The following is a 21,808-nucleotide window of genomic DNA, read 5'->3' as shown; positions in this document are numbered from 1 at the left end:
GCGTAGACAGATGTCACACATGGCCACGTAAAACCCTCCAAAAATTTGGTATGATCACAAATCATACCAAAGTGCATGCTGGGAATACAGGAGAGATTGCAACACAGCGCCCCCTAGTGATGGCTACACTGGTACTGCACCTAGGAAAGCTTCCCTCTCCACAGTATCTTGGCTCTGCTTCACAGACTAGGACTAGACCGTTTTCCAGACTAGACCCAGTGGAGGTAGGGGCTTGCCTGGGTGGGGGGTGACCCAAATAGGTCATGGGTCAGGACAGGGTGGGCCCAATCATAGGATATAGGGATGGGGGGGGTGAGGGGAGTTTGAAGGGGGACTCTGAGGCTCCATTTAAGAGACTGAGCCACAGCAATGCGTAAGGAACATCAGGCTGCACACACACACACAAAGTACCCCACCTTTCCTCCTCGTAGCTACTCTGTTGCAAAAGCGAGCTTTTCCTAACTCACTGTTAATAGGCAAGTCCTACACCTGAACTATAAGGTAAAGGTAAAGGGACCCCTGACCATTAGGTCCAGTCGTGACCTACTCTGGGGTTGCAGCGCTGGCTGAGGGAGCCGGGGTACAGCTTCCGGGTCATGTGGCCAGGCCAGCATGACTAAGCCGCTTCTGGCGAACCAGAGCAGTGCACGGGAATGCCGTTTACCTTCCCGCCAGAGCAGTACCTATTTATCTACTTGCACTGCGTGCTTTCGCACTGCTAGGTAGGCAGGAGCAGGGACAGAACAACGGTAGCTTGCGGGATTCGAACCGACGACCTTCTGATTGGCAAGCCTTAGGCTCTGTGACCCACAGTGCCACCCGCGTCCCCTACACCTGAACCATACCAGGCCAGCTAGTTATTATAAGAACTGCTGAAGGATTGGGGTTGGTTTTTAAAATATTTTTTCCTTCCCCTGGTGCCGCCCAGGTCCCGCGCCCCCTTTTCCCAGCGCATGCTTCCCTCTGCCCCACGAAGACAAACTGCCGATACGCTGGAGCTTTCCCGCGCGCCCCGTCACGTGACGCTCCCAGCGTCACTGCTGCCGAGAGGGAAAGGCGGCGGGTTGGCCGCCATTTTTTTCTCCCTCGACGGACGATGCGGCGTAGGCTTCGCCCCGCGTTCTCACTGGCTCTGCTCGTGCTGCTGTATGGACCACCGCCCGGAGCCCGACCCTCCGGGGTCCCTACACACGGTGAGCCCCCGTTCCCGCGAAGTGCGGTGCCGGCGTCGAAGCCGCTTGTGGGCCGGGCACTGACACGGCCGGAGGAATTAACTGCGCCTGCGCATGGATATGCATGCTTCACCCTCACTGAACTACGACTCCCGGCAACCTCCAATACAAAGCAGGTGGTATTTGGGTGTCAGATGTGAAGGGGCGATCCTTCACGTGGGAGTCACGTGTGCAATATTTAAGCCGGTGGGCAACGGACTTGCGCACGGTGTTTTGCATAGAGTTTGAGGCGTGTGCACCTGCTTGTGAGAGTCCATTTTTTTGCAGAATTGTCTCGCCTCTTCCGGCCGTAGTTTAAGTCGCAGCGGAAAGATACTATTGAAGCCCGTCTCTGCACGGACACGCTTTTTGCAAAGGACACCATTAAGCCGTGTTACGTCCAACGTTGCCCTGTGTCGGTATTTGTTCTAATTTACCAAGTTCGGAGACAAGCACACGTCAGCTGCAGCTCCCACTTTGAGGTTTCAAGGGCGCTGCTTCCACAGCCTCTGGGCTTTTGTGCAAAGACAATATGATGATCTTAACAATGTGATCATAACTTGGTTTATCTTGACGTTACATTGATAGCAGGCATTTTTTGAGAAGGCTACAGCAAAAAATGAGAAAAAAGTGTATGCCAATCAGTATGATGTAGCCTGTTAGCGTTGAACTATGGCTGGGGAGACCTGAGTTCAAATAGACACCAAGAGAGCAATCTTAAGAAGTTAATGGAACTTGACTGACCAAGCTGAGTGAAGCTCCAAGTTCAGCATAGGCTGCCCAGCCCTAAAGATGGACAGCCTATGTTGAACTTGGATCTTCACTCAGCTTGGTCAGTCAAGTACCATTAAACGTATACTTAATTACAGGTAGGTGGCCGTGTTGGTCTGATGTAGTAGAAGCAAAATAAAAAAAAATTCCTTCCAGTAGCACCTTTGAGACCAACTAAGTTTGTTGGTATGAGCTTTCATGTGCATGCACACTTCCAATGACAAATTTAGTTGGTCTCTTAGGTGCTACTAGACGGAATTTTTATTTTATTTTACTTACAGTATACTTAAGATATATAGCCCAACTCCTCCACGAATTGACCAGCTGACCTGGAGATCCTCTGGATTTTAATTTGCGCATCCCTATGTATCTTGGGTTTGGATTGTCCCCTAAGCCACCAAGCTCCCTGAGCATAACAATGCTGTTCTGTGGATAAAATGAGGAGGGAAGACTGAATACTGCCCTGATATTGAATAAATTGTAGTATATAAACAAAGCACATGGATTATGCTGCCTTTTGAACATTGGGATATCATCCTGTAAGTATGTGTCCTTTTATTCTGAGAATCAAAGAAGCTGCGAAATTATTTTGGATTCATTTCCGATAACAAGGGATGGTGATTCAAAATGGGTTTGCTTCAGCTCTCTGACAGGTGGCCCATTTATAGAATTGTACTGAATCAATCAGTTTAAATTAAGTGGCTCTAAACATCTTGCTGAATGCAGATTGTGTTTTATGGAACACTTACATTCATTGCATCTCACCAATATAACTTGTCTTTTTTTTTTAGTTTGTGGAACAAGGCCTCTTATAGATGAGAAAAAAACTGGGACTCAGATAGAAGGTGATCATGAGGCTCAGCTCGGGGCATGGCCATGGCTTGTTAGTCTTCAAATTTACCGTGTTTTTGAAGGCGGTTATCGTCACAAATGTGGTGGATCTTTAATTAGTAACAACTCAGTATTGACAGCAGCACGCTGCATTAAAAAATGGGTGTATGTATCTTTATATTTTGTCCATTTTAGGTATAAGGAAAAAAATGTATGCGTTCTTTCCCCCCTCTTTTTTTCTTGGTTGCTTGGGTATAGCCTGTCTTGATGTCAGTATTCTGTGCACATTGTTTTGGTAGGCTTCTCACAAATCTTAAATAATAATATGATTTTATAAATACAATTTCTGAAAACATACTCAGAGTAAGCTATGTTTAAATCATGGGTCCAGTGCTTTAGAATTACTGCATATAAGAATGTATTTTACACTATTATGAAGGTGTAGCTACACATGGTGACTCAACAACTTCATCACCAGTATGTGAGGTTACTAGGCAGCTTAGCTTAGACATGGTGCTCTCAGCACTTACCCCACCCTACCAGGTTCTTATATTGTACTGTGTTTCAAGGGTGATTCTGGACTTTGAGCAGCAGTTGCCCATACCAAATAACTCTTTATGAAGCTTCAATCACTCAGTTTCAAAAAAAAGCCTTACCATGCAGCGTGAGACAACTGCTGCTCAATAAGCACAAGGTTAAATTACCTGTTGAGCACATAGAACTTTCTCTGATTCTGATTAGAGCTTCCATGAGGAATTACAGTGGTACCTCGGTTCTCAAACGTAATCTGTTCCGGAAGACCATTTGACTTCCGAAACATTTGATAACTGAGGTGTAAAGGGCTGGCTGCAAGTTCAAAGAAGAAAAATGTAAACATGCAGCAGAAGCTGTTTGACTTCCAAGGCGCATTTCAAAATGGAAACATTTACTTCTGGGTTTTCGGCGTTTGGGTTCCGAAAGGTTCGTCAACTGAGATGTTTGAGAACCGAGGTACCACTGTATTGCAGTCATAAAATCAACCCCTTGCTGAATGAAAAGCCAGTTATATCATTGCTATTTGTATGGAATAGTTTGCCAAAATAATATCTATTCTTTTTTGTTTAAGGGAAGTACATTTGAATTGAAGTGGAATTATTACTGCATGTTTTGAGCTTTGTTATGGTGTTGCTCAAAGTTAAAAATTCACTTAAGCAGCAATTTTGTGTTAACCAAGGGGTTTTTTTGTCCTAGGAACCCAGAGTACTGGAGAGTTGTGATTGGCTTGCGTCATCTTTATAAACATCATTCTCATACTATAAATTTCCGGGTGAGAGACATTGTGGTCCATTCTAATTTCAAAGTGAACAGCTATGACAATGACATTGCCTTATTCGAATTAATAAAGTTTGTCGAATACGATGAATATATTCAGCCCATCTGCTTACCTGACATTCCTCTTCTAGTGACAGACAAGAACCCATGTTATATAAGTGGATGGGAGAAAAAAGAGGAGAAAGGTAAATCTTTTGTTTTTGTCTCTTCAGAATAATCTAATATTAGTTTAGTGCAGTGTTTCCCAAACTTGGGTCTCCAGCTGTTTTTGGACAATAATTCCCATCATCCTGACCACTGGTCTTGCTACCTAGGGATGATAGGCATTGTAGTCCAAAAACAGCAGGAGACCCAAGTTTTGGAAACACTGTTTTAGTGAACACAGAAAGCTTTGTTGATATCAATACATTGAGATTTATATCACCTGAGGAAAACCTGGGTTTCGCTTGCATGTATTCTTAGTGGGGAACTGCTGTCTGTCAGGATGGTACATAAATTTATTGAAGTTCATAGAATCATATTGGAAGAGACCACAAGGGCCATCCAGTCCAACCCCCTGCCAAGCAGGAAACACCATCAAAGCGTTTTTGACATATGGCTGTCAAGCCTCTGCTTAAAGACCTCCAAAGAAGGAGACTCCACCACACTTCTTGGCAGCAAATTCCACTGTTGAACAGCTCTTACTGTCAGGAAGTTCTTCCTAATGTTTAGGTGGAATCTTCTTTCTTGTAGTTTGAATCCATTGCTCCGTGTCCGCTTCTCTGGAGCAGCAGAAAACAACCTTTCACCCTCCTCTATATGACATCCTTTTATATATTTGAACACAGCTATCATATTACCCCTTAACCTTCTCTTCTCCAGGCTAAACATACCCAGCTCCCTAAGCCGTTCCTCATAAGGCATCGTTTCCAGGCCTTTGACCATTTTGGTTGCCCTCCTCTGGACACGTTCCAGCTTGTCAGTATCCTTCTTGAACTGTGGTGCCCAGAACTGGACACAGTACTCCAGGTGAGGTCTGACCAGAGCAGAATACAGTGGTACTATTACTTCCCTTGATCTAGACGCTATACTCCTCCTATATTGATGCAGCCCAGAATTGCATTGGCTTTTTTAGCTGCTGCATCACACTGTTGACTCATGTCAAGTTTGTGGTCTACCAGGACTCCTAGATCCTTTTCACGTGTACTTCTCTCAAGCTAGGTGTCCCCCATCCTGTATTTGTGCCTTTCATTTTTTTTGCCCAAGTGTAGTACTTTACATTTCTCCTTGCTAATTTTCATCTTGTTTGCTTTGGCTCAGTTGTCTAATCTGTTAAGGTCATTCTGAAGTGTGATTCTGTCCTCTGGGGTATTAGCCACCCCTCCCAATTTGGTGTCATCTGCATACTTGCTCAGGATGCCCTCAAGCCCATCATCCAAGTCATTGATAAAGATGTTGAATAAGACTGGGCCCAAGACAGAACCCTGTGGCACCCCGCTAGTCACTACTCTCCAGGATGAAGAGGAGCCATTGATGAGCACCCTTTGGGTTCGGTCAGTCAGCCAGTTACAAATCCACTGAATGGTAGCATTGTCTAGCCCTCATTTTACCAGCTTCTTTACAAGAATATCATGGGGCACCCTGTCAAAGGCCTAGCTGAAATCAAGATAGGCTATATCCACAGCATTCCCTTCATCTACTAGGCTTGTAATTCTGTCAAAAAATGAGATCAGATTAGTCTGACATGACTTATTTTTCAGAAACTCATGCTGACTTTTAGTGATCACAGCGTTTCTTTTTAGGTGCTCACAGACCGTTTGTTTAATGATCTGCTCTAGAATCTTTCCTGGTATTGATGTCAGACTGACTGGGCGGTAATTGTTTGGGTCCTCTCTTTCCCCCTTTTTGAAAATAGGGACAACATTTGCCCTCTTCCAGTCTGCTGTTCTCCAGGAATTCTCAAAGATTATTGCCAGTGGTTCTGAAATCACCTCTGCCAGTTCTTTTAATACTCTTAGGTGTAGTTCATCTGGCCCTGGAGACTTGAATACATCAGTCTTATTCCTTGTCTCATTATTGACTGGGCAAGGTTTTTTTGGGGGGGGACCCCCAAACCCTTAAAAAAGGCAAACAATTAAAAACTGGGGGCAGGGATTGAACATGTGGGCTCTGTGGCTCTCCCTTAACCAAACAACCACCAGTCTCTGCAGTGTTGTCACTTTTAACATCCTGTACTCTTTCTGCCCAGAAGCGAATGGAGGGGGGCTTGCATCCATTTGGAACTGAGTTTTGAAAGGAGGCATGCTCAGCCTACATACAGCCCAGCAGAGAACTTTGAAGTCTGGTTTCTATCTGGATTTTCACTGTGTCCATTTGTTAGTACAGTAGGTATCTTTTGCTGGTGCCAGAGGGTGCTTGCAGGTGCAATGGTGTCCCCGACAGATGTAGCCCACGACCAGCAATTATGCCACAAATTGTACTTGCTTACAGCTTAGCCTCGTCACATGCACACTTTTACTTGGTCTTTCATCCCATATCCAGGTGGGGAGGGTGGAGTCCCCAGGAACAGATGCCCAAAATTGTCCTGGTCCTGTATTGCCTTATGAAACATCTCAGCCTTATTATACTGCTAGAAGTCTCCTCCTGTGGTTGACCCTTGCCTGTTTGTTGCTTATATCAGTAGCTGGCAGGATGGGTTAAAGTGGGGAAATTGGGGAAATTGTGGACTTCTGATTCAGTAGGGGCAAGAATGATTCCGTTGCCATAGCCTTGTTTCCTAGCACCATTACAAATGATTATTTTCTCATGTCTGCGAAGTATATCCAACCTTTCCTACGGCCTCTAGAATATCCTCACAGGTACCATAGAATTGCACTGTATTAATGTATGAATTGTTATCCATGTGCATGATGTGGTATTGACTCATTGCACCATCTTTACCCCCAGCCACACAGGCTGCTCACTTAAAGATTGCATCATTGGAAAGATATACAGTAAAAGGAAAATACCACAGTAAAAAAAAATACAAATACAGCAGCCTGCCAATCTCATGTACTCTTAACAAAATAAAAAATAAGAACCACCACAGGTCACACGGTATGACAGTCACACAAGGATAAATGAGATCGCATCTACAGTTTCATGTTTTAGCTGACAAAATTTTCTGTTTCTCCAAAATGTTAGAAGGAATTCTAAGCCTTGTTTGACAACACATGTAGATTCTGCACAAGGGGATGAAGGTCTGCTGCATCAGGCTTATAACATTTGTACTGGATGCAGAAGGTTGAACACAAGCATACTTCCAGTAATATTTTGTGTTTTCTTTACAGGTGATATGAAATATACGTTACAAGAATCTCAGGTAGACATTATACCACTGTACACCTGTGCTAGACATCGCTGGTATTCAGGGCATGGAATATCAAGGGATATGATTTGTGCTGACTCTGCAAGTGGACACAAAAATACCTGTAAGGTAAAACAGAGATATTTCCACTGTAAACCATGTTACCAACAGATGCTGTTATGTGGCTTGCTTAGACAAATTATATTGCCCGGTAGAATGTCAAAGTAGCACTAAGTAAATTTACAAAATAAAAATGAAGATTACATTGTGTGAAAAAATAGACAATAGAGACATCCATGTAAAATTCAAGTGAGATAATATTGTTTGTAAAAGTGTTCTCAGCTCTGTAAAAATCTAGCACACAAACAAGTTCTTGTCTGCAGATTCATAGACTTAGAAAGGGTGGGGAGGAGAGGGGACGTGAAGGGGGAAATGGCAACTACTTTTTTGTACTATACATATGGAAAAAAACTGATTCCAGTTGGGGTTGAAAATGTGTTACCATTAATACAATTTTTTCATCAAATATAACTATAGTAAGCTCACAACTTGCGCACATTCAATTTTATGTATGTGGCAAAAAATAAAAAGGGGATGGGGTTCTGGGAAAAATGATTTTGGCCATCCCAGAACAAGTGAAGGCAGTGAAGGTCCTGTGTGAGTGCCTGGAGGCGGTTAGAGGATGGATGGTGGGTAACAGATTGAGGTTGATTCCTGACAAGACAGAAGTACTGTTTGTGAGGGACAGGAGGCGGGCAGGTGTGGAGGACTCCCTGGTCCTGAATGGGGTAACTGTACCCCTGAAGGACCAGGTGTGCAACCTGGGAGTCATTTTGGACTCACAGCTGTCCATGGGAGGCGCAGGTCAATTCTGTGTCCAGGGCAGCTGTCTATCAGCTCCATCTGGTACGGAGGCTGAGACCCTACCTTCCTGCGGACTGTCTCGCCAGAGTGGTGCATGCTCTAGGTATCTCTCACTTGGACTACTGCAATGTGCTCTACGTGGGGCTACCTTTGAAGGTGACCCGGAAACTACAACTGATCCAGAATGTGGCAGCTAGACTGGTGACTGGGAGCGGCTGCCATGGCCATATAACTCTGGTCCTGAAAGACGTACTTTGGCTCCCAGTACGTTTCTGAGCACAATTCAAAGTGTTGGTGCTGACCTTTAAAGCCCTAAATGGCCTCGGTCCAGTATACCTGAAGGAGCGTCTCCACCCCCATCGTTCTGCCCGGACACTGAGGTCCAGCACCAAGGGCCTTGCGGTTCCCTCGTTGCAAGAAGCCAAGTTGCAGGGAACCAGGCAGAGGGTCTTCTCGGTAGTGGCGCCTGCCCTCCCATCAGATGTCAAAGAGAAAAACAGCTACCAGATTTTTAGAAGACATCTGAAGGCAGCCCTGTTTAGGGAGGCTTTTAATGTTTAATAAATTATAGTATTGTATTTTTCTGCTGGGGAAATCCAGCCAGATGGGCGGGGTAGAAATAATAATTTCTGAAAGCAGAAAGGGTGTGTGTGTGTCTTTCACATAATCTCTGTGCATCACCATCACTACCACCATGTTATGAGAGCTAAGAATTGTTAGATCATATTGTATTCTTGGGATTTTCGCTTGATTTTAAGTCTTATGTTTATTGACCATGTAGCTGGACTCTTCAGAACACATGATAAGGTTCTGTAAACAGCTTACCTGCAGGTACTATAAACCAGCCAAAGTGAGATTACCCAATCAAAGATTTCAAGATATATCTGTGTTTCCTAGAAAGCATTGTTTTCTTTTGACATGAAATACATTGTTCAGACTAATTAGTTTACAGTCCCTCTGCATACTAAAACTTTAAAATACTATAAGCAACACTCAATTTTGATTTTATATTTTTCATGTTCCAGGGGGACAGTGGTGGACCTTTGATGTGCTATTTCCCAAATGTTTCCCAATATTATTTGATAGGAATCACCATCTCAAGCGTTAGCTGTGGCCAGCAAAAGTATCCAGGGATCTATCTTGGTACAATTCATTTTAGAGACTGGATAGTTTCACACCTACGTGGTAGAACCAGCACTGTGAACATTAAGTGTGTCCTGATAATTTTGACTGTGAAGTGGCTAAGCTTTCACCTTGTTCTATAAAAGGTAAAGTTCCTCAAAACCCCACAACTGATTTTAATATATTTAGCAATATCAACTCGTCAGCTGTCAGTTTGTTATTTAAATTCAATCAACCCTAATTGAAAATATTTGTTCTTAATCTGAAAAGAAATAGTCATATGGCAGTACCTATTTAGTTGACAGTAAGCCTCACTGAATTCAGTGGGAATCAGTTCTGAGTAGATGTAGGATTGCACTGTTATTAGTGCATTTAAAAATATATTATTTGTATATGGATTATTATTATTTTTATAAAGCAAACAAGTTGATGTATACCATAAGTACAATTAGTGATCTGTGAAATCTTACTTGACAATTTTATTTGCAAACAACTTGGTGGGGACTATTTATCAGCAGGAGGTGGGGGTTCATTTTTAGAGGTAACCTTTGGGGAACTGCACACCGGATGGTGCCAAAGCCAAATACACACATGGAGTGGCTGAGTTGGGGTTTCTTCATTTGCTTTCCCTCCACCTCCTCCTAATGGCTGGAGTCCTCGCCATTTCATTTCACTTCGGAGTGAGCCAAGGAAAAAGAGCAGGGATGAGGCGGAGGAGGTTGGTGGAGTGAAGTGACCACGTATGAATTATGGGATGGAACATTGCGATTGGTCAGACAGATTAGACTCTTTGAGTACAGGTAAAGGTTCCCCATCTTTGATACTTAGTGCTCAGTGGATTTTAGGGAGCCCCCTTCCGTGCAAGCTTCCCATTACAGACCTCTCCCTATTTGCCAAGCGTCTTCCTACATTTACTGGGTCGGAAATTCGCATACACCAAAGAGAAAATGCGCAGGGAAGCCCAATTTCATAGAACGATAAAGGGAAAATGATAGTAAAGGAGAGTAGGGGATGGAAACGCATTGAAACGTCATTTAAAAGCCTCGTGCGCAACCGCGGGACTGGCGGCTTCCTGCCAATCACGTGCCGCTGATGTGACGTCAGGGGGCGGGGAAGAGCAACCCGTCGTTTTTCTTGACCGACGATGCAGCGGCGGTGGCTCCTCTCTTGCCTCTCAGCCACTTCCTTGGTGGCGGCGCTAGTGCTGCTGTGCGAGGCTCCGCCGGGGGCCCTGTCCTCTGTCATACCCACAAAAGGTGAGCCCGGCTGCCCGGCTTTTGCGTGCCGGGGGTCACCGGCGTCGAGGAAGCCGGTCTCGGGCAAGGTCCCCCTCACACAACGACGCACCAGGGCGTCCCGAAGGCCGGCAGAGGCTGCCGCCGCCGCTGCGTTTGCGCGCGACGTCCTCGCCCGGGTGGGGCCGGGAGGGCAAGGAGAAAGCTCTCCGAACTACGCGTCCCGGCAGCCACCGGCTCACATCCGTGGACGGCGACGTTTACGCTATATTTGAAAGCGACGCGCGCACCTTACACGGCCATGTGGATCTGCCGTGAGGATTCGCTCGGGCGGAGGGGAGAGCAGCGAAGTCCTTGGCCCTTCCTCCCGTCCGTTGGCAAACGGCGCTGGCCGCAGCAGTTGGCGGAGTCGAAAGGCCCCGGGGCTCACAGCTGGTATCTGCGAACGAGATTGTATGGGTATTGCTACCGTATGTTTTGGGGGTGGGGTGGGGTGTTAAATCTAGCGGGGAGGGTTCCGTTTTTGAAGTAGCCAGGCCAGTGAGAAGGACAATTGGAGAGAGTGTATTGTGAGCTGGGCGAGAAGAGGGAGAGCCCCTCCTGGTTCCAGCTTGAATCCAAGGCTGGGGCTATGGGAGAAGAAAACCCTTCTGGGGTGTTAATGCTTGTAAGCCCCTCCATCTTGGCCCAGGTTAAATATATGTATATTATACCCTCAAACTGTGCTATTTCTCTTGGAAAGGGGAACTCCCCCTTGTTCTCTTAATAATGGCAATGGCGCCCACCTGAGAGGTGCAGGAATTGAGTTCCCGGGAGTTCCAGCTGAGAAAAAAAGCCCCACCCTCAAGACACCACACAGGTTCCTGTATCCCTCATTCCAAGGAAACCAAACCCTGGGTAAAGAGCATGGAATCCTGCACAGCTCAGAAGTTGGGGTGGCAATGCAATAATACATTAATGCCCATTTTTCTCCCAATCTCAGTCCTTTTAGCAGTACAGTTCTACCTTCCTAATCTCTATAGGACTGGATTGTCTCAAATGGCATATTGTTAGCAATGAAAATAATTTATCCTTTTACTTTAATATCAAATGATGAAAACAAAACATGACCTACTTGCTTATTCATGTATTTCTGATGTTTGTTTGCCAAATGTGTCTCATGCAGTAAACATACACAAACCATTTCTCTTTTAAAGACCTTATTGCTCTTTTTCTCTTAATGTTAGAAATTAAGTCCTCTAACACTGCAGGATAATGCACTTCATATCCTTTTTTAATTCCTTTAATTCAAAATAATAATTAAGTTTCAGTTTCAGGGGGGAAGCATGGAAAAGTGCAACACAGTCTTCATTAAGTTAAGCTATCTGTTTAATCTTGCTTTGAATTTCACTCTTTATCTCCTAAAAATATCGTTTGACTTCTTTTTTTCTGAATAAATTGAGTAAAGTTTTGAACAGTCTTCGCATGCTTATCTGAGTTCTTCACCAGCAGGAATATTGCTCCTTTGCCACTTTGTTATCTGAATGCCTCATTTGATGAGGCACCTAACAAACTTTTCACCAGTTTAACTGTGTTTTGTTCCTAGATTGTGGAACAAGGCCTATTGTGGATGAGATACAAGCAGGGTCTCGGATTGTAGGTGGACATGATGCTCAACTTGGAGCATGGCCTTGGCAAGTCAGTCTTCAAGTTTTCCACTTTGGCATAGGATATCAGCATATGTGTGGTGGATCTTTAATTAACCACAACTCAGTCCTGACAGCAGCACACTGCATTAAAGAGTGGACGTATGTATCCTTTGATTCTGAAAGTTTTCCTATAAATTTTAGGTGAAAGAAAAACATGCAAATGCATTGGCTGAAGTTGAAAAAATCTATAAGACAATTAAATATTTGTACATTATTTGTGAATCCATCTTGTCTCCCTGAACTGGTTTGTCAGACTAGACTGCAAAGGTACTGCTTAGAAAGTTATGGTGTGCGTGGCCTGGGAACAACCCCCCAAAGTGACAATTTAGTAGGAAATGCAGTGGGAAGCATTGCAGAACGGCTGTCTGATGGGGTCTGAGTTGGCAGTGACTAAGCAGGAAGGGGATCTTGAAGAGATGGTGGATAGTTCATTGAAAAGGTTGATCCAGTGTAAGGAAGCCATGTTGATCCATGTTAAGGATAATTAAAAATAGAATCCGATATAAAACTGCCTTTATGCCTTGGGTGGCCAATCCCCAGTTTGCAAGTCTGATTTGCTGCTTTGTCCCCAGTGGTTTTGGTAGTGGCAGAAAAAAAGCAAATAATAAATAATAAAAATAAAAATATAGTAGACACAGCACTTTAATGGCTGGATCCCAATGTCTTGATGGATGCAAACTTCCCTTGCACCCCCAATCTGATCTGCATGGATCCACTCTGTGGGTGGGTGAGAGAGAACCTGAGAACATAAAAGCAGACTGGGAACAAAGATGGAGGGGAAAGGACAGGATTGAGGACTAAGAAAGCCTGAAGAGAGGAGACTGAAAGAGTCACTAAGGCAAAAGAAGTGAGGCAGAGACAGCTACATGCAGGGAAGGGAAGCTGAGGCTGGCAGTCTCCTCCCAACTCAGTCTATAATCAGGTTTACTTTTTACTCGTAATAAAAGTTACTCTTATAAAAGTTGTATCTTAATAGTCCATGGATCGTGCGTGCATAACATGGACACACGTTCCTGAAATTTGTGCAAGCTTCAGCTGTAATTTTCAGTTGTTTCCTGTGGGGGGAAATGCTAACTTGTTCATGATGATAAGATGCTTTATTTGTCCTTTTAAATTTTGCTTAGCAATATTGATCACACTCACCCTTATAAAAATTCTGAATAGTCAGCTTAGTCTAAAACAAAATAACTTGCCCTGGCTGTATAAAGAGTATATAGCAGAAAGGAGGATGATTCCACATTTTCCTAATAATCTTTCTTTATTCAATGAACTACACTGGTTCTCAGTGCTCTTAACATTGCACTCCCCTTTTTATTTTGCTCACATTGTTTTGTAGCAAGGGTCACAAAACTCTCACATAGGTCCTCTTCAGGCATTCATAATTTGACTGAAATAAACTTGGGAAGGGGAAGAGCGCACATTAGCATTTTTCACACAAGTATAAGACGCTTCCCTAGACAGTTGCCCAGAACTCATAGAGGGTGGTAGAAGTGTTTTTTTTGGGGGGGGGGGGCAGACAGCTAGCAGTCTCTCCCCTTCTCCTATGCTTGCTTTTGGAATACCTGAAGAGGGCTATAGTACTGCAGCTCAAAATATGCAGAATTGACTTGTTACCATCAGCAAGCGTTGCATTCAAGTACATTAATAATGATTTTAAAGTAAATAATAGGTGTAGTGATGGTAAAGTTGGCACTTTAACCCATTGCCCCTGCTGCAGTCCAAATCTGGATTGAGTGCCACCATGCCCGGTATTTACATTGATTAAAAAACCCTCCCATTCATGCCAATGGAAGCTATTCTAATAATATTGGCCATGGTTTCTAGTAAGCAGCTTGGAATAGCACTTATCCATATGGATTCACAAGCTACTTGCATAGCTTCTCTCACTTTTAAGAGGTCAGCAGTTTAGGCTTGGACAGCTGCTGCTCAAGAAAGTGCTGTGGGAACACACACTTATTCATGCCATTCTTTGGCTATGAACCTTATCTTCCAAGTTGCTGTGATTATTTTAGTTTCCAAAAATAACAGCTTTCGATGAGTAGAATTTGCATAGGCAGTAATTGGCATGCGAAATTTGCAGTAATTGGCAGTAATTGGCATGCGAATTTGCATTCTGAGTAGAATTTGCATAGGCAGTAATTGGCATGCGAAAACCAGTCTTCTGCTGAATGGCTCAGATAGGAAAAGTATTTGCACTCATTATTAAGCACAGTCATTTTGTCAGCCGGATAGTTCAGTTGGTTAGAACATGGTGCTGATAACACAAAGGTTGTGGGTTTGATCCCCATAAGGGACAGCTGCATATTCCTGCATTGCAGGGGTTTGACTAGATCTTTGGGTCCCTTCCAACTCCATGATTATATTGTACTGTATCATTGTAAGATTCCAAGTTTGATTGAGGACAATTCTTGAATTTAATTGAAATATTATTGTTGTACACATTACGAATTTGTTTTAAGAAGTTTTACTCTTACCTGGACAGACCCTGTTTTCCCCATTTTAAGACGTAGTCATAAAATAAGCCGTAGCAGGATTTTAAAGCATTCAATGAATATAAGCCATACCCCTAAAATAGTGATAGGCGCAGCAGCAATGCCGGCCATGGCAGAAGGAGGAAAAAAATAAGACACCCCCTGAAAATAAGCCATTAGTGTGTTTTTTAAAAGAAAAATAAATATAAGACGGTGTCTTATTTTCGGGGAAACACGGTAATATATGTCTTACTTATTACATTTATGTTATCATTTGGAGCAATCTCAGCCATTCTCTCATCGTCTGATCAGAGTCTGGTTCCATGTTTATTGGTTTTGCACGGGATGTGAAGGAAGAGGCAACTCTCAAGTCTCAGTCTGTAAAGTTGCAATTTTATAGTGATCATTGACTTCACAAAGGATTTTATTCTAGGTTCCCCGAGTTTTGGAGGGCTGTGATGGGACTGCATCATCTTTATATGTACCAGTCTTATACTGTGAAGAGCCGAGTCAGGGCTATCATTATGCACTCCGATTTCCAGAAGAAAACCTTTGAAAATGATCTTGCCTTGTTTAAATTAATGGACTCTATCAAATTCAATGATTATATTCAGCCCATCTGCTTACCTGAGGGTCCGCTTCTTATGACCAATGAGACTCCATGTTATATAAGTGGTTGGGGGAAAACGCTGCAGAGAGGTAAATCTATACTTTTTTTCCTTTTGTTGACAGCAGTGAGAAAACAAACTTGGATTTAGCCTGCATGTTCTTTATTTGCAGTGGATGGAAGTGATCTAGGAAAGGGTTGCTTTGAAGGTTAAAAGGGGATTCGAACCGCTGACCTTCTGATTGGCAGGCCCTAGGCTAAGTGGTTTAACTCACAGTGCCACCCGCATCTCTATAGGTTTGCATAGGTAGAGCTATGCAAATTCTTGGCCCCTTCAGTGAGAGGTCCTTACATAGCTTTAGATTAGATTAGATTAGATTGCTTTATTGTCATTGTGTAATTACAATGAAATTGGAGGTAACGCAGCTAAATAAAAACAGGATTCACAATCCAGAAACCCATTAAAGGGGATATTGTCCTCTTCTGCCAAAAACATATGCAGAAGATGGACGGTTATCCCCAGACTCTGTTGATATTGAATTGCTACCGGTACTTCTGGGAGTCAAATATACTGCTGCCACTTCACTACAACAGCAAGACAACTTTTGGGTGTACAGTATATGTATCTCCATCCAATGAAGAGAATAAACAAACATTCACAGCAAGTCCAGTGTTCCTACCTTCTTTAGTGAGAATTTTGGATGGATGCTATTCAGCCATGAGACTGAAAACGTCACTCCTAGTGAGGTACTTTGCTGTGAACAATTGTACAGAGTACAGTGGAACCTCGGTTTATGCACACCTCGGTTTACGAATTTTCAGTTTACGAATGCCGCGTACCCATCTGGAACGGATTAATTCACTTTCCATTACTTTCAATGGGAAAGTTCGCTTCAGTTTATGAACGCTTCAGTTTATGAACAGACTTCCGGAACCAATTGTGTTCATAAACCGAGGTACCACTGTACAGTATTGCTTGTTAGATCCCCCACGTAGTGAACTGATACTTTCAGTTTATAGCGCTGAACAACAGAAGAGATGTCTCTCCCCCAAGTGGGGAGATATCTTAACAAAGTTCTCCCTCGTGCGCTAGGGAGATATATGCCTTTACGAACCTTGGCAAAATGTCCTTGAAACTTTTTTCTGATAGTGAAACAAAATAAACCACCCCACTCGCTCTGCAAATGTGCCACAAATAGGAGCATAGAAAATTGCCTTGAGCTAGGTCAAACTATTTGTTTCCCATGTCCATTATTGCCTTCTCTGACTGGCAAAAAATCGTGGCAAAGGTCTTTCTTATCACCTGCCTTTTGGCTAGAGGTGCCAGGAATTGAACATAGGATCTTGTGCATGTGCTGCCATTGAGCTGCAGCTCCACCTCTGCCTTATCTTTTCCTTTGTGGTGTTTTAAGTTTATAATGAAAAGGAAGTAACACTTTCTCTTGGCTACTGTGGAATAATGTGTGGATCTTGGAAGCAACACACAATAGATGTTCCTGCACAGATAAGCAATCTCCAGTTATAATCAGCTAAAATAAACCTTCAAGCCTAACATTTTCATGGGTTGGTGGTCTTAAAACGCTTCTTGTAGGAACTCTTGAGAATCTTATGCAGATTTCATAGGTGATGATATTCTTATAGTTGGAGAAACTTCCTTAAGGTACTTAGTTGAAGGATAAGCAGAGATTATCTATTACCTAGCACAGGACCTGGGACTCTGCATTTGAAGGTGCTTGGATAAATACCATGTTCTAGTTTTCCCTCTAATTGTTGGAGAGTTGGCCCTGGTGTCAGCCAAAATGAAATGTTTCCTGTCTGGGATTTATTTTGGCCAGAGCCTGCCCCTGAGCCCCTTTCACTCCTTTTTGCAACCAGCTGTTTCTCTGCTCTCAGCAGACATAGAAATTTACTTTGTCGGGGACAGAAACTGTCAGATGGATGAATGTTGCAGCCAGCTGTCAGTACAACAAAATCGTTCACAATGCTGTAAAAGCCTTATCACCTTGTGAACCAGGAAACTATTTCTTCAGAGCGGGTGGAAAGAGTAAACCTACTTCAGAATAACCATTTCTAGTTGCGGTCAAGTAAGTTTAGTGATTTCAGGTAAGTTTCTTTGCTGTAAGTGAATTTGGGGCTATTTCAAACATTGCTCAGAGGATGTGCTAGAGAATGGCAAGCTAGGAGTCACAGTTCTCTGCTTGGCATACCTGGGTGATGCACCAACTTTGTCACATTCATACATTATCTTTAAACATATACTAAAACTTCATAGGTACAATCTTAACTGCTGCAATGTGTGAAATAGCTCTTTCTTTCCCTGTGACCTGTTTGTAGCAAACAGTCCCACAAGTCTGCTTTTGTCTGTCTGCAATAATGATGTAAAGTTCACTCATGTAATTAGAATGAGCAAACTGGGAGGATCCTGACTGACAACTTAATGCAGTGCTGGGATTAGTCCTGGTGATGGTAATATTCATCCAGCCACATGGACTACCCACTTTGAAGATTGTGCTGCTGGAAAGATGAAAGGGGAATAGAGCCACTCAAGGATTAAGGATAGTGTATTCAAAGCTTCGTATGCACCCGGGGTCTGTGTTAACTGCTGAACAGTATTTGTTACAACTTAAAGGTGTTGGAAGGGTTCTTAAGCTTTTGGCAACAATTGTAGATTATCTAGTTCTGCACAGGAGATTTAGAAAATCTAGTGCCCAGTGCACTAGATTTAGGAAAACTATCGGCCCAAAAATTGCCAATATTCGGCACTTTTGTGTATTGCTGTGTATATCAGGCAACATTAAACAAAAATAAGCATACTTCCAGCTTTGTCTTGTTTTTCCTACAGGTGGAAAAAGACGTATATTACAAGAAGCCCAAGTAGACATTATTCCAATGCAGGTCTGCAATAGGGATGACTGGTATGGAGGGTCACTCAAAAAAGAAGACATGCTTTGTGCTGGCTCTGAAAGTGGAGGTATTGACACTTGTCAGGTAAAGATGTCAGGATATGTATGTCATTTTAAGACATGACGTTTCACTGTATATTATGGGTGCTAGGTCAAGTTATTGTTTTGTCCCTTAATAAATAGCAGTAACACTACAGCAGTTAGGAAACCCAAGACATTCATTGAATTCTGAGTTAGAATTCTATTCCTCTGTCTGTTTCATGATTATGTAAAACCTCATAAGGAATATGCAGAATGCAATCATAGCATAGAAATTGATATATGGTACTTCATGTGATAAAATAAGACATTAAGGGTGGGTGACACTGTACAGTGGTTCCTCAGGTTAAGAACTTAATTCGTTCCCGAGGTCCGTTCTTAACTTGCATCTGTTCTTAACCTGAGACACCACTTTCGCTAATGGGGCCTCCTGCTGCCGCCGTACCGCTGGAGCACAATTTCTATTCTCATCCTGAAGCAAAGTTCTTAACCCGAGGTACTATTTCTGGGTTAGTGGAGTCTGTAACCTGAAGTGTATGTAACCTGAAGCGTATGTAACCCGAGGTACCACTGTAAATGTCAAGCAATACCTTAATTTCATATTCTTGCTAGTTTTTTTTATTAAAGAATTTTCATACTTAGCAAAGGTGCATACAACATGTTTTCAATTCAGTGTCCTTTCTCAATTTCGGTGTCAGAAAGAAGGGAGGTATTGATTTTTCATTCTTTTGCTTAGTGTATGTGCAGTGTGTTTGTGCCAGTGTTGCAAGGATAGGTTCTTTGTTTATGTGTTTGTTTTTGTTGACAGTGTGAGAGGTTTGAGAGCCCAGAGCATGGTTAGTTGCATTTAGTTGATTGCAGTGAGTTTTGTTTGTGTGTGAGGGGTGTGTGTGTTGTTGGGTCACATTAGGCATATTGATTTATATGCTGTCGGGTTATGTTGTCTTGCAGGGCTGTATATGTAACAAAGGGAGTGAGGCAAAGACATCCTCTTTTGTTTGCCCCTATTAGTTTCAGATTGCTGGTTAGCTTTTCTTGTAGGGCTGTTTCTCAATATAGTTTGGTACCAGTGGTCCATGTTTACTCCTGACAGGTTCCTCCAGTGTCTAGTTATGATTCTCCTATCTGCTGAATAAGTGGCTTATGACCTCTTTGTAGTGTGAGTGTGCATTGTTGTCTTGGAAAATGCTACTCAATAGGGCTAGTTTTGGAATGGCTTCTAATACCTGTTTTGTTGGTATGCATATTTCTTGTACGATTGATGTCTAAAAGGGTTGGATTTGGGGGCAGTTTTAATCTGAAATCTTAGGCGCAGTACTGTGCCCAGAGCTCAGAAACTGCTTGCACTAATGAAATTCCTTGTCGCAAAACGCGCTTAGAAAAGTGAGTTTTGAAAGCTGTCTAAAATTAAGGCTCTAGGGTGGTGGGGAAAGTCAGAATATTTATTTCCTATCAGATCATTTGCACCACTTTTGACAGTCCATTAGAGACGTAACACCAGGGGTCCCCAAACTAAGGCCTGGGGCCCGGATGTGGCCCAATCGCCTTCTAAATCTGGCCCACGGATGGTCTGAGAATCAGCATGTTTTTACATGAGTAGAATGTGTCCTTTTTTTAAAAAAAAAATGCACCTCTGGGTTATTTGTGGGGCCTGCCTGGTGTTTTTACATGAGTAGAATGTGTCCTTTTATTTAAAATGCATCTCTGGATTATTTGTGGGGCACAGGAATTCATTCATATATTTTTTTTCCAAAATACAGTGGTACCTCGGTTTAAGTACACAATTGGTTCCAGTCTGTACTTAACCTGAAGCGTACTTAACCTGAAGCGAACTTTCCCATTGAAAGTATTGGAAAGTGGATTAATCTGTTCCAGACAGTCCGCGGAGTGCTTAACCTGAAGCTTACTTAACCTGAAGCCGAACTTTCCCATTGAAAGTAATGGAAAGTGGACTAATCTGGTCCAGACTGGTCTGCGGAGTACTTAAACCAAGGTATGACTGTATACTCCGGCCCCCCACAAGGTCTGAGGGACAGTGGACTGGCCCCCTGCTGAAAGTTTGCTGACCCCTGCGTAACACCAATTGGGCCACAATTTTCTGCAGCCTAAAGCTTAGCAATAACAAAAGAAACACTCATATCATCATCTTTATTTTTCATGTTCCAGGGAGACAGTGGTGGACCACTTATGTGCTATTTCCCAGATGCCACCAAATATTACCTGATAGGAGTCACGAGCTTTGGCCTTGGCTGTGGCCGACCAACATTTCCAGGAGTCTATATACGTACAGCTCGTTTCAGGAGCTGGATACAATCACAAGCTATTTTATTTGACAAAACCATTACACTGACCATGCCATGTATTCTCATCTTTTTAACTGTGGGATGGGTAATCATCCACAGTGCTCTATAAAGAAGCAAATTATCTTATTGTTCAGGAATGATGTCCAATTCCTTTTAAAATTTCCTGGGTTATATTCAGTTGTGTTCCTCTACAAATGGAATAATCTAGCACAGACCTCCATGAGCAGAAGGGTGGAGGGAGGTGATTTCCACTGATTTCCCCTTCCTTTTGTAACATCACAGGAGAGGAGGGGGAGAGCTTTGGAGGGTGGTGTGAGGAAGATATTTGCAAAAGTCACCTCCCCCCCCCATGTTTCTGTTCAAATAACCTTGTGTCAGCAATGTGGGACAGAGAGAGATGGACACCCTCCCTTCTTCCACATTGTAATTAGGGGAATTTATTATTAAGCAAGCAATATGCTCCGTAAATCAGTTACTTACTTCCCCTCCCCAATAGATTCAAACACACATTTAACCCTTTATCTTGCATGCTTGGCTATAGAAGCTACACGATGGATGCTAAATGTGCCATAGCATTTTAAAAATAAAACACAATTTGCAGTTCAGTGCACACACCTTGTTTGAAGTTTAGTTGCAACATGTCCTCAGTCCTTTTCCATCTTCTTGCATTTTTTTACATTATTTTTGAGATATGCTTTGCACACTAGTAGTTGTGAGCTTTGCTACAACTAGTTCCATAGTATCCAATGAATGGTGGCTTTAAGTATTAGAAAACTTGATCTTTGCTCCCTCTGCAGGTCTTCCTTGAACAATGTAAACAGCAAATTTCTTCTGTGTAAATCTACAGATACCACAGTACTAAAAACAACAAACCACACACCTATCAAAGGCTAAAACAAAGTACTGTATATTCCTGTGTATAAGACTACTTTTTAACCCAGGAAAATCTTCTCAAAAGTTGGGGATTGTCTTATACGCCGGGTCGTATTTCTTATACGGCGAGTATATCCCAAATTCTATATTTTGACTGGAAAAGTTGGGGGTTGTCTTATACTCCCAGTCGTCTTACACGCCGGAATATACGGTATGTGTTTATAAAAAGGTAAAGGGACCCCTGACCATTAGGT

At 42.9% G+C, this 21,808-nt stretch overlaps 2 protein-coding genes across 3 annotated transcripts; both read left to right on the top strand.

The window, feature by feature from the left end:
- Positions 1–1,039: 1,039 nt before the first annotated feature.
- On the top strand, positions 1,040–12,383 carry LOC118079552 (transmembrane protease serine 12-like). Of its 2 annotated transcripts, XM_088661362.1 has the most exons (6): positions 1,040–1,193; positions 2,774–2,978; positions 4,044–4,309; positions 7,433–7,578; positions 9,339–9,581; positions 12,256–12,383. In XM_088661362.1, the coding sequence occupies exons 1-5, from the start codon at positions 1,097–1,099 to the stop codon at positions 9,576–9,578; spliced, it is 954 nt and encodes a 317-aa protein (XP_088517488.1). In that variant the 5' UTR covers positions 1,040–1,096; the 3' UTR covers positions 9,579–9,581; positions 12,256–12,383. The 2 variants fall into 2 exon arrangements, with proteins under 2 accessions (XP_088517488.1, XP_034959704.3); XM_035103813.3 differs by lacking the exon at positions 12,256–12,383 and having other exon boundaries at positions 9,400–9,581.
- On the top strand, positions 10,491–20,807 carry LOC118079553 (transmembrane protease serine 12-like). Its single transcript, XM_060272014.2, has 5 exons — positions 10,491–10,691; positions 12,256–12,457; positions 15,263–15,528; positions 18,279–18,424; positions 20,545–20,807. Exons 1-5 carry the CDS (start codon positions 10,580–10,582, stop codon positions 20,788–20,790), a joined length of 972 nt encoding a protein of 323 aa, XP_060127997.1. The 5' UTR covers positions 10,491–10,579; the 3' UTR covers positions 20,791–20,807.
- Positions 20,808–21,808: the final 1,001 nt, after the last annotated feature.

This window comes from Zootoca vivipara, chromosome 2 (genome assembly GCF_965207765.1).
Source record: "Zootoca vivipara chromosome 2, rZooViv2.hap1.1, whole genome shotgun sequence".
NCBI lineage: Eukaryota > Metazoa > Chordata > Lepidosauria > Squamata > Lacertidae > Zootoca > Zootoca vivipara.
This window is presented reverse-complemented; position numbering and strand designations above follow the sequence as displayed.